Source organism: Orbicella franksi, chromosome 7 (assembly GCF_964199315.1).
Source record: "Orbicella franksi chromosome 7, jaOrbFran1.1, whole genome shotgun sequence".
NCBI lineage: Eukaryota > Metazoa > Cnidaria > Anthozoa > Scleractinia > Merulinidae > Orbicella > Orbicella franksi.
The window spans coordinates 26,791,621-26,804,024 of NC_138151.1; the positions used below are offsets into that span (position 1 = coordinate 26,791,621).

At 36.8% G+C, this 12,404-nt stretch overlaps 2 protein-coding genes across 2 annotated transcripts in view; one reads left to right on the top strand and one right to left on the bottom strand.

Moving 5' to 3' along the window:
• Nucleotides 1-55: 55 nt before the first annotated feature.
• The window catches only part of LOC145492360 (PCI domain-containing protein 2-like), a 20,504-nt gene continuing 8,155 nt past the window's right edge, over nt 56-12,404 (top strand). The window contains exons 1-17 of the mRNA XM_081471800.1: nt 56-1,465; nt 1,546-1,587; nt 1,716-1,763; nt 2,912-2,985; nt 3,439-3,504; nt 3,810-3,851; nt 4,439-4,493; nt 5,526-5,629; nt 5,957-6,032; nt 6,867-6,961; nt 7,587-7,633; nt 8,841-8,901; nt 9,419-9,458; nt 10,363-10,436; nt 10,540-10,585; nt 11,535-11,614; nt 12,035-12,101. Of these exons, the coding sequence (XP_081327926.1) occupies nt 1,379-1,465; nt 1,546-1,587; nt 1,716-1,763; nt 2,912-2,985; nt 3,439-3,504; nt 3,810-3,851; nt 4,439-4,493; nt 5,526-5,629; nt 5,957-6,032; nt 6,867-6,961; nt 7,587-7,633; nt 8,841-8,901; nt 9,419-9,458; nt 10,363-10,436; nt 10,540-10,585; nt 11,535-11,614; nt 12,035-12,101 (1,104 nt within the window). The 5' untranslated portion in view covers nt 56-1,378. The remainder of the gene's footprint in view (nt 1,466-1,545; nt 1,588-1,715; nt 1,764-2,911; nt 2,986-3,438; nt 3,505-3,809; nt 3,852-4,438; nt 4,494-5,525; nt 5,630-5,956; nt 6,033-6,866; nt 6,962-7,586; nt 7,634-8,840; nt 8,902-9,418; nt 9,459-10,362; nt 10,437-10,539; nt 10,586-11,534; nt 11,615-12,034; nt 12,102-12,404) is intronic.
• LOC145492395 (retinol dehydrogenase 8-like) overlaps nt 12,123-12,404 on the bottom strand; it is a 5,539-nt gene continuing 5,257 nt past the window's right edge. The window contains exon 3 of the mRNA XM_081471840.1: nt 12,123-12,404. This exon is cut by the window's right edge and continues 991 nt beyond it. The gene's annotated coding sequence lies outside the window, so the exon portion shown is untranslated.

The following is a 12,404-nucleotide window of genomic DNA, read 5'->3' on the forward strand; positions in this document are numbered from 1 at the left end:
TCTTCGGGCCAAAGTAAAAAGTCGTAAGAAGCCTACTTGTAACCAGGTGGTCGTGTTAACGGGTGGCCGTGTGGCGAGGTTATATTGTAACTACGAAAACCTGGTACCTGGGAACCAGATTGTGATTTCGTGCTATTCCGTAGAAGATGAAGAAAGACAATGAATCAAATATTTAGGAGATATCGTACATATATTTGAGCTGCGAGAGACTGAAGATTTTATAAATGAAAGCTTCATTTGTACCCAGCTTAAAAGCGACGGTTGCGAAAAAAAAAACAGCCTGAGAAAAAAATCATTCCATTCTCGTCCCCATAGCCCTTTTCGCCTCTCTTTGTTAAGAGAAGCGAAAATGGCTATTTTTTCTCGCAGTTTTCTTTCGCGCGGCTATTTTTTTCTCGCAGTTTTCTTTCGCATCACGCACGACGGACTAAGCGAAAGAGGGACTACTCGTAGTCTAACGAACTGACAATGTGACCAGCTCTCAGATGGCTTGATAGCTCAGTTGGTAGAGCACTGTATGACCTCGTATCGTTTGTTTTGTTAATAAAGAATCTTACGTCTTTAATTTTTCAATATGACAATTTGTATTTAGCATTGTTCACTTATGTCATGACAAAATGAATATGACTGTTATCATAAGTAATTTAACAAAGTAGCAAACCGAAAGTAGCCAATGGCGGCTATCCTGCAGCGTTGTTAAGGGAATCTTTATACAACGTTGTGTACAATGGAAGGATAAATGCATTTGCTAACAAAATATTGAGGGTAAATTAACACTTTTTCATTGCGATTTATGAAATTTCAAACAGTATTATTTCCTGGATAAGCCAGGCAGAGGGGAATTTGTCTTCTTTTTCTGCTCCCACTCCCGTGCATTTGACCTGTGCTTATCTGTCTAGACCCCAGGGAAATTTGCCTTTTTTTTTGGAAAAAATGCCAATCCCGCCGAACTTACGTCGAGTACGAGAAAAAAAATGACAATATCCAATGTGAAAAGGCAGAATTTCCAGTTGAATTACTCACCTGCTCCCATTTTCGTGGTATCCCGTCATTTAGCCCCAAAATAGATTAGATCCAGACCCTTTCGCCCACAACCAGAAGTCGAAAACAACCCACTGTCTGTTTCACGTTCTGTAAAGTGTGAATGGGGCTAATCGACTTCTGGTTGGGGGCTAACCCTGTAGGAGCCGTTAGGAGCTAATCGACTTAGGGGCTGAACGACTTTAATACATTTACTTACGGAAGCAAACTTTGCGGTAGCCGGAATAAGTATTTTTCGAGCAAGACAGAAATTTTTTTTTTTTTAATTTTTCACGAGTGTTGGACGAGCCGACCGCTTTTTTTCCCGCCAAAAGTATTTTGGCGGGTCACATTATTAATGCCAGCGGAATTTCTACAAAACATGCGCAGCAACAACAACCTTTCCAAGATGGCGCACATGAGTTTTGAGCAGTATTTGGATCAGGTTTGAAGAAATTTGTCATGGTTTAGCTCCTGAGTTAATTTTATGGTGCTCAAATTTTACGTACAATGTTTAATCTTTAGGTGGAAAGGGGACTTGTGTCCAAAAATGGTGATATTTTAGCGGTAAGGTTCTTTGTTTACCTCGCGCGTTTTCTAAAATTTAGCATACTTATCATTTATTTCCTCGTACTTTTAGACTGAGTATGGTTAAGCCAATTCTGAGATTGAAAAGTCATCTGTTTACCTTGCAGGAACTTTTTTCTTTTCGCCATCCACATATTGCTAGTACAAGACTGCAGGTATAAATCTTATTAATTTAGCTTTAATTAGCTTATGAACTTGTTTAGTTCCCCTATAGCTATAAAATAGAAAAGTGGAGAAATGTAAGCTTAAACTCAATATTAAGCTTGCATAAATAAAGTAATTTAACTTTTTCCCATCTAGTTGTGGTTCTGTTTCACAGTGTGACCCAAAAAACAGTGAACAAAAATTATACAGATTTTTTTGTTTTTTTAATTTTACAGATCATGCGTACTAAAGGCACCCGCAGTCGAGTGGCGATCGATACTCTTGATCGATATCCTTGATCTACACCTCAATCGACATCCTGATCGGTACTCGGTGAACAATTGATCGACACTTGATCAACAGCCGGTCGGTAGTCGGCCAAGTGCCGACCGACTCAAATGTGACGATCAAAAATTAGTCAACTCTCGACCGATTGTCACCCGAGATGTCGATCGAGTGTCGATCGAGCATCAACCAAGGTGTTGATGGAGTGTCGATTGAGTATCGATGGAGTGTCGATTGAGTATTGATCAAGGGTATTGATTGACACTCGATCGTGGATGCTTTTAGTACACATTATCCAATTTTACTACACTTGGTTACTGTGCATTTTATTGTGCAGCAATGGTTGCACTATTTTAAAGGGTGCTTCACCTTTGTAGAGATTTCTCAGTAATCTGCTGTTCTAGGAAAAACTGATCACATCCCCTCTCCTCCAGGGGTATGTTTCAAGTGTCACCCCCCTGCCCACCCTATTGGAAATTATTTAGTTGCATACTCAGGACTCAAAGAAAAACTTGAATTTCAGCTTGCCCTTGGGACAAGTAGCTCTAAAATTTTGCTTGCCCAGGGCAAGTCTTAGTTTGCTCTTTTAATGATTTAGTTGCCAGACGACTTGCCTGATTCCTTGCCCATTGGGCAAGTGATACTAAAAAGTTACTCACCCAGAAGGAGAATCTACTTCGTCTGGTCCCGGACGACCGGATAGCACTTTTTTCGGGCACTGATACTGTCCTTTAAAAATGTATCTTAGGAGTGGTTAAGTCATGTGCCCTTGCTTCAGAACCTTCTGAGTTTGTTTAGTCGTCTAGTGTGGGCAAAATCTTTAACCTTTTAAAGAAAAAGTTTGCTTACTGGTGACTTTTTTTTTCATTTTTAGTTGCCAGATTCACAGATGCAATGTGAAAAATGGTTTGAACAACCTTATGATGAAATGGTAGCATCTCACCTCAGGTAGTTTAAACATTGTTCTGCCAGAAACCTGTGGTGACCTGCAATGAACCAGGGTCTGATCCAGGGAGAGGAGCAATATTGATAGTTGCTTCATGTTGAGGATTTTGGGATAAGCTTAGGTTGTGTTGTCTGGTTCAGTTTTGTTGTTTTTGTATCAGGGGTCTTCACGATTTTATCATCTTGTGTTGACCTTTGAACTCCTTACTTAAAGACCCAGGATTGACTGTTATGCTTTTCATGCATCTGTTATTGTTTTGGTGTACATGTACATTCATGATAGAAAAGTCCAATGTTTTACTCTGCTCTCTGTGGCATGAACTGAGTATTTCTAGTCCTCTAGGATAGAATGCCTAGAACTAGTCCATCGCTGTGACTGAGGGTTACCTGCTTAGCAACTTTATGATATGAGAGGGATTTGTATGACCTTAAAATGTTTTGACTTTGTTTTTTCAGAGCTGTCTGGGCTGTCGCTAATGGGGATTATGTGGAAGCACACGCTGCCCAAGCTGTTGTCGTTCAATATCCTTTTAAAAGCTTGTCTCTCAGCTGTCTGTTGTTTTTGTGTGGCTTACACGAAGTGTATAGCCACATTATGGCATGATTTGATTTATTTGTCCTGTGTCAGCACATTTCAAGAGCATTATGTGCAAACTTTGAACAGTGTTTCTCACACTGATGTAAATTTCTTCTTATGTGGGTTTGACTGTAAAAAAATCAATGAATCCAAAGAGTCTCAGTTTTATTAAACAGTTTGCAAGATTGCATATATGTAATAGTATTTGTATTATTCCTTATGCATGAGGTATTGATCTTAACAAATGTAGATCTTTTACCCGGGCTTTCCAGAGTCAAAAAGATGAAAACTGGTAGGTTAGTTTAACAAGTTACATTGAATTATTGTTGTCTGTTTAAAGCAAATGTATTCAGTGACTGGGCTGTGCACTTGAGGTTTTTACCAGATACAATGTAATAGTCAACAAAATTTAGCAGAGGTGACTTTGGTTACTTTGTCATATAGTAAGCGAAGATGATTAGTTTATTTGTTTTAGTAGATACTCCAAAGGATAGTGATAAAGAGCCTACAAATTTTTGTGAAATTGGTTTGGTCATGTTCGATCAGCAAATAAATGACAACAATAGGGAGAACCAATGAGGAGCTAGGTGGCAATATGTAAAAACCAACAAAGTAGGTCATGTTGTCTTGATGTCTCACCAAATATTCAGAGTCAATTGTAGGAAAAGTTAAGAGTAAACAAGAGAGAAGGTTATTGATAGTTCACAAAACTGAATTTGAATTTGACAGAAATCTTGGATTAGCTTCATTCTGTTGAATTAAACCATGCCCTGTTGTAAAATGATTATTTTGTGTTTCCCCAGTTCCAGAAAATGTTTTTCCCTTGTGAATCTCTTCTTAGACTGTTCTCTTTTAACCCTGATTTCCTTCCTCCAATAGGGCACTGCCACTGATGAATGTTGTCACATTAGATCTGAGATTGTTTGCCATGCAGGTATATATAATATGAAGTACTGTTATAATATGTGGGAGGTGCAGTGGCCTCATGGTTAGTGAGCTCGTTTCCGGATAGAGTGGTCCGGGTTCAAGCCCTGGCCAGGGACATTGCATTGTGTTCTTGGGCAAGAAGAACAACCAAATTTGGCCACTTGGGCAAGCCACTTTACTCTCACAGTGCCTCTCTCCACCCAGGTGTATAAATGGGTACCGGCAAACTTAATGCTGAGGGTAACCCTGTGATGGACTAGCATCCCATCCAGGGGTGGTACCAAAAAAACAAATGAAACAATAACGTTATCCATAAGTCATATACTTTACGGCTGGCATGATAGGACAAAGCATTAGCAAGTCCTGAATTATTGTCTACTGATAGCCAAATATTGTATTTTCTGCACAAGCCTTCGCGGAGATGTTTTAGATTTTCAAAACTTTCTGTTGTTCATTCCCGGAAAACTTGAAATATTCTTAAAGAGATTGCGACTGCAAAAAAAGCACTTCCAAAATTTTATCGCACATGGGCCTTTCTACGTTAAGTTTATATGCTGCTGATGTTTATGTTTAATTAATATTTAATTTCATATTTATTACCTAACTTTAAGCTTGTACATATAGGAAAAAAAAACATGCATATATTAGGTGTCAGTGTAACATAATAACAATTAAGAAAAAAGAAAGGAGGCAAATAGTGTAAGGATAGTATTGTAATTGACAGTTGTGTAAGTAACCAGTATTGTAAGTACGGTAAGTAAGTTATTAATTAGCCGTATGTGACATAGTGTATTGTTATTAGTGTCAGTATGTAGTATTGTAAGTAATGTATTTTCTTGTACTGTTAAAAAATAAAATGTCACTTCATGCTACAGAAACCGGGATAAGCCCTGGCCTGGTGGGCCACTTGGCTCGTATGAAGACTTTACCTTTTTTGCTGTTATAATATACTATAATGATTGTTTGATTTCATCAGCCTTTTAACCACAGTAAATGCATGTTATTATTTGTGTACATTGCCTTTTTGTCATTTTAATAGGCAGACAAACAGCAAATAAAGAAAGGACAAGGCAAACCTGGTGAGATGCTAGAGAAGGCAGCGGAAGTTATGATGGGTTGCTTCAGAGTCTGTGCAAGTGACAGGTCAGTTACCACAATCTAAGTCCAGTGGCTATTGTTTCAGACACAGTGTCTATTGATCCCCAGAGACCAGGTAAATGTTGGCTTGTAGCAAAGTTACAAAGTTACAAGCTTGATGGCTATTGATTCAGACCAAGATCTGTTTTCCTGTTTGATGTATTCAATATCAGAAGTTGGTACAGTGTAAACATGGAATAAAAGCCTTGTATAGTCTGTACATGTACCAGCCCAGGGGCTATTATTTCGTCAGCAGAATTGATATATTTCACTGCCACAGTTATTATATATTCAACAAATTTATAACTGTATCTAACTGCTTTTTCTTGGTAGTCGATCTTCCCTTGATGTATCCAAGAAGTGGGGCATGCTTGCTCTTGTCAATCATTTGTTCAAGATTTACTTCAAGGTACTATTTAGATCACAAGTTGTTTGTTGCTTACAATATATTATTTTCTTTGGTGTTATTTGGTGCAAGTTACTGTTAGCTGCTCTTCTGAAATGTTTATATGTCATAAAATAATAGCTTGACTTTTTCTTCCCAAATTAACCTTAGTTATTAAATGTTACACCATATGGGTTTTCAAGTTATGCCTTCTATGTTAGAAGAAGTGTATTTTATAGCAGCTGTAGAATAACAGCAGAAATGCTTTAATTCTAATCTCTAGTCATCTGTGTTAAGCCATTAATCAGATGATTCTGAGCAAAGTTTCCGAAATGTTTACTACCACGAGGAAGCATAATGTTATGCATGTTATAGTTTCCTTCTCCAACTCCTACACTGTATTTTTTCTTTAACAATATTTTGCACTTTGTTCGGTGAAATATATAAAAGATCAAGTACAAGAGTACAAACTAGCTATAAACAATCATATTTTCTGAAACTAGAATGAAATACTGGCTGACAAACTGCAGCTTATTCTCACAGTTTTGTGTTTCCTCTGGAAATGGAAACGTGGCATTTCAAACCTATTTTAAGGGTTCATGGGTTTCGCAATATCATATATCGCATAATTTGCAGTTCCCTATAGTCTCTAAGCTGCAGTTGTTACATCTAATCTTGTATTGGTCCAGGAAGACACCTGTTAGTGACAACCTTATGTACCGGAATAGTTTAGACCTGATATTCCCATCAGTCAAGATGTTCCATTATGCCAAGAAAGTTCCTAAATTAATGAACTTCAAGGTCATAAAATTTTAACATATGTCTAATAATATGTGTATATGTTCAATTTTTTTTCAGATTAATAAACTTCACTTGTGCAAGCCCCTAATCAGAGCAATAGATAGTGCAACAATAAAAGACCAGTTTAAGCTGGCCCATCTGGTTACTTACAGGTATAGTATGGATTGTGTATGACATGTGATGGCTTAATAGTTAGTGTGCTTAGAGTAAGTCGTCAACCAGGGTCCAAGTGTTGTGTTCTTGAGAAAGCTCCTTACTCTCATATTACCTCTATCCACTGAATGCTTAAACTGTGGACTGCCAGGGCAACCTGACAAATGCCAAGTGGTATGCTGCAATGGACCAGCATCCCATCTAGGACTGTATTCCTACATGAAAGAAACTGGAGTTTAGCCCCCCCCCTTCCTCCTTCCCCTGTTCCCCCCTTCCCCCAGAGGACTGCTATGTGAAAAAGTCGGGGACGTGTAAATTTTTTGAAAAATTTAAGTTAAACCCTAATAGCATTTTTGATTATTTCTTGAAGATTAACCCTAAAAGATACCTTGATGACTTAAAAATAATGGGGTTTTGTTCAGAACATCCTAAGTGAAGAACATCTCCGAACTTTTTACCTTGGAGTCCTCTGCCCTCCCCTGGGAATTAAACCCCAGCATTGATGAGCATTTGCCTAGTCTGTTCTCTTGAACTGGAACAGTCAACCAAGCTGGGTTTATGCTATTTAGATAAATCCCAGTAATTATGTTCTGTTTTCTTTTTTTATCCAACTTTATTTACTAGATATTTTGTGGGAAGGAAGGCAATGTTTGATAGTGATTTCAAAGCTGGTAAGTTGAAATGTCACACATGGACGTATTATTTTTTGTTACTGGAGTAAACTGTTTTGTGAGTCCATTGTGCTTTTGCATATTTGCTAGTTGTGTCAAACCAAAATTCAGTTAAATTAATTTAATTCTTTAGTTATCTTCAAAGTCTGTAGCGTGTACAACTTTTCAAACGTACAGACAACAGTATTTACAGTGGAATCTCGATTTGTCAAATGCTTGACTTCAATAATCTCATGATAATGTGAACCAAACAATGTCTCTATTGGTATTGTTTCATTTTAATTTTACTCCTGGTTTTTGATTGTTATATGCCTTAAGGTTACTTCAAACCTTCGTGGGGCTATATTGGTCGATTTTGTTTTTTGGTCAGGAAAATTAATGTCCGCGAAGCACAAGTGAATGCTAGGGGTTCTGTTATTTCATTGGCTTGCGGCTTTCAAGTTGACACATTCCTCTGTGAAGGGGTGATATGTTTATAAATCTTTGGAAGGCGAAAATTCGCACTCGTTTTTCAAGAGAATCCCTTCCCTATAAATGAATTAATAGGATATGCAGATTTGACGGTTTTCCATGAAATTTGGTGAGAACATTCACTGATAGATATGGAACAAAAACGTGTCGGCGAATTCCTTTATTTTAAATACTTTCCTCATGGCGGCCTTTAACATAACAGGTTACGCGAATTTTTCGATAGTCAAACTTGACAGATCTATAAAAAGATAACCAATAGAAATAAAAGAAAATGCTGACATGTTTTTGGAGATTGAGGCTTTGTGATTAACACTGCACAGTTATTTTGCATGAACGATCGCATTTGATACCCGATTAATTCGCTGGAACGTCAGTCGGTCATTTTGGAAAGCAAAATCCAAAACAAAACATAATTTTAGCGCATTCTGCATTTTGTAAACTTTCTGTTGATATATAGTTTGTGGGGGTTTCCTTGAAAACAGCGCGCGTACGAATTTTTTTCTGGAGGACTCCCGCGAAGGTTTGAAGTAACCTTAAGGAAACAATCCTGAGTTTTGACTATCCCCACACTGAGTCAGTCTTCCCATAAATCTATAATGTCATGTTGTTTGTGGTTTGTTGTTTTCTAGCACTTTCACATTCGGGTATATGAATGAATAATTATACTTAATCATTACTCAGTGGTAGTCATTTCTCACAGCATATTATTGATAATCATTCATTGATCCTTTTTCAGCTGATGAATATCTATCATTTGCATTTCAACGCTGTAACATATCATCCAGTAAAAATAAGAGGTAATGATATTTTGGACTGTTTTGATATGCTTTGCAGTCTTAAAAGAGGTTTTCCAAGTGGGTGTCGTAAGACCAAACCTAAAGCATTAACAATAACCCATTGCAACAAACATGAATGATAGAAAACTTGGAGCAAACACATGTAACCAGCATTTGAGCAAGTGTTGATGCATCTGATTAACTGAGTAAAGATTTTAAACCAATCACTGAAAGCTGTAAAAGAAGACCAAACCAATTTCAGATAGCAATGATTATAAAATTCAGTTGATGATAATTATTGTTCTCAAAGTGGGAGAAAGGTCACAGATCATGTTGAAAGAGAGGTAGTCATTAGAGAGGCTGACTGATATTGGTAGGAGCGGCTTTTGCGCCAGCTGAGAATGTACCTATGACTGAATATTGCATCAACCTTTTTTGTCGTGGGTTCTCTTAAATTATCTTTTGTGATTCACATTTTCATTGTGCATCCAACAAAATGCTGTTTTATTAATCTCTTCTTTTTATCCCATCTTTACAGGGCAATCTTAGTGTATCTTATACCAGTCAAGATGCTGTTGGTAAATGTTAGAGATTTGTATATAAAGCAGGTTACAGAGTACTGAACAAGAAAGCTTGCAATATCTCATGGTTGTACCTACCACCAGTGCCAGCAGTAAGGAATGCAATCCAAAACATTACATGTTGTAAAAGGATGTAAAAAATACACCAATATTGTACACAAAATTATACACAAATACACAAATCTTGTTCAGTATTTTGGTCCACTTTGAGTGAAACTTATAGATAAAGTGATATATGCGGATAAGTATGTTTTATTTCTATCTGTTGTTTTAGTAGAATGGTATAGCTCAGAGAATTTCTCACCCTGATTGGTTATCAAGGTGAGGTATTCAGCGTGGAATTGCGACTCTTGAAAGCGAGGCGCGTTGAATATTGCAACATTTTCACAGATGTAAATGAAACAGGGTTTTCTTTCATTTAAAAAGAAGGCTATGTGATTCAAGGAAAATTCATAACCTGACTAGTGAATTCCATGTTAAATTTCACTTGAAAAACTGATATCAGTTTTTTGCGTGGAATTTAACATGGAATTCCCTCATCAGGTAATGAATTTTCCTATATAAGGCACAAGTTGTTCATCATCTATTTCATGTTTCATGGATTTCATGTGCGGATGACCAAAAACTGGAAAGTACCCATCTGATGGACGAGTGAAATGCGAAAAAATTTTTTGCCCTGTCTTATGTCTTGGAGTTTTGCATCAGATCAAATCAATAGTCAGGAGAGAATTGAAATATCTCTGAAAAGTTACAGATCTGAAATCAAAATAATTGCTATTCATGGATTAACTTTATCATGCTTAATACATTATTAAGTTATTACTGGCAGTAACTTGTATGATGTCCAAATTGCCTTTTGATGAAATCCATTTGTCATTCTTTTCTTTTTCTTTGACTCCAGGGCTATATACCAAAAGAAGAAATTCTTTATAAATACAACTTGACTCAGTTTGTTGACATTGTTAGATCTGTAAGGTAAGAATTCAAGTTAGGAAATGCACATCAGATCACGCTTTTCAATACTTTGTTCAGATTTTGTCTTGAAATTTGAGATTAATAATTTGCATGCAATTTTCAGGATGGGAAATCTTGCACTTTTAAATGAGACACTGGAGGGACAACAGGTAATCTCATAAGGGTTTAAAAATGTGGATTAATTTAAAATTCTTTGTTATGTAATTTATACCAAGGCAGACCAAATCTGCAGGTGTTAGTGTTCAAAGGATGAAGAATGCTTTTCATCACCTGGCACCTATTTCATGAACCTCCAGCAAATTTGAAAGCAAATTTGAAAGTTTTTGAAATCATGTTTTGTTCAGTGTGTGTTGGTGATGTGTGAATTCAGCAAGGAAGTGAAAAAAAATAGGTTATGGGCGATAGACCACAAGAGTCTGAGCATCGATCACTGACACTGCCACAGTTTCTTGTTTTGAAAAAGTACAATAAAGAAGATTTATTAGGTTCCCTGAGAGGATCTTCATACCTAATTAACAAAATATTGCCATTAAAAATTAAAATATATTATTGGTTTAACAAGAATTACAATGTCACTACAGTGATAAAAATGAAGCAGGATCAATACTATGATTATCAGTTGAGTAAGGCACAAAGGAAGTTTGGTGACAAAGTTTTAGCCATAAAATTATGGTGCTGTCATGGGAAACTATCCTTGTTTCCAGTGGTAACAATATCAACAGCCGTGCATCATCTGTTGTGTTTCGTGAGCTTTGCTGCCAATGACATCAAAGGCCAACAAGTTGCCACTGGAAACGGAGCCTGTTGCCCGTGACTCCACCATAATTTTCACGTTAAAACTTGGTGACCAAACTTTTGTCACACTTTACTCAACTGGTAATCGTAGTAACTTAGTGGTTTGAATAAAAATAACTAAATACACTATTTCCTGTGTAAAATGCGTGTAAATATACTGCAGTATTGCTCGATATATATTTTATTATATGTACTTTTGCCAAGGTAGAAATGTGATTTATTATCCACCCAGCACCTGTGTGCAAAATGATTGTAAATATCGAACATTATTGTTTAGCATTCTTCTTTCTGTATTTGTTCCAGGCATTTTTTATTCAGTGTGGTGTTTACCTTATCTTAGAGAAGTTAAAGATCATAACATATAGAAACTTGTTTAAAAAAGTGTAAGTATGTGGTGCAAATGAGTGTTAATGCATCTTTTCAGAAGGACTATAATGTGGTTGGATGTAGTGCTTTCAATAAGATTTGTAGTAGGTGACTGCTCTGAGGCAGCACCTGTTAGAGAGCAACAAGAGATGCTCTTAACAACTTTTCTAGAGAGCCAAAATTGATGGGAATTCATTACTTTTGTTTTGTTCCCCAAGGCTTGGAGCCCAGTCATTAAATGTGTCAAAATTGGCCTATTTTTACCATGCAGAAATTTATAGGCATAAAAGGTTATTAGTCAGCCAGAAATGCTATAGGCAGTGAACTCTGATCAGTAACTTCTAAATTTCGTTAATCAGTGGAGTTGTTTTTGTAAAGACATGAATGATCAGATTTAAGATCTTTTATATATTTCAATTTTTTTGCTTTCTTTTTAGGGCTCTGCTGTTAAAAACTCATCAGCTTCCTTTAGATGCTTTTGTTATCGCTCTTAAAACGATGCAGGTAAGAAACGATCTTTGAGATTGCTGATTTATGTCATAATACTGTAATTTCCAGTTTCATAGGGAGCACGTCTTAACCAACCTAACTAAGAAGGGGTGTGTTTAAACTAGTTCAGGGCGCCTCTCATGTGAGTCTGTTTAAGTTACGTTCAACAAGCACAGAGTATTGTAAAAAAAAAATCACTTCCATTTACATCCTACCAGTAAAGTTTGAGCGAAGTCTGTTACATTTGTTTGAATTTACAAGTTTTATGATTTTTGTGATACTTTTTCCACGCCCTGTTCGGTTCCCCCGCCTATCCCG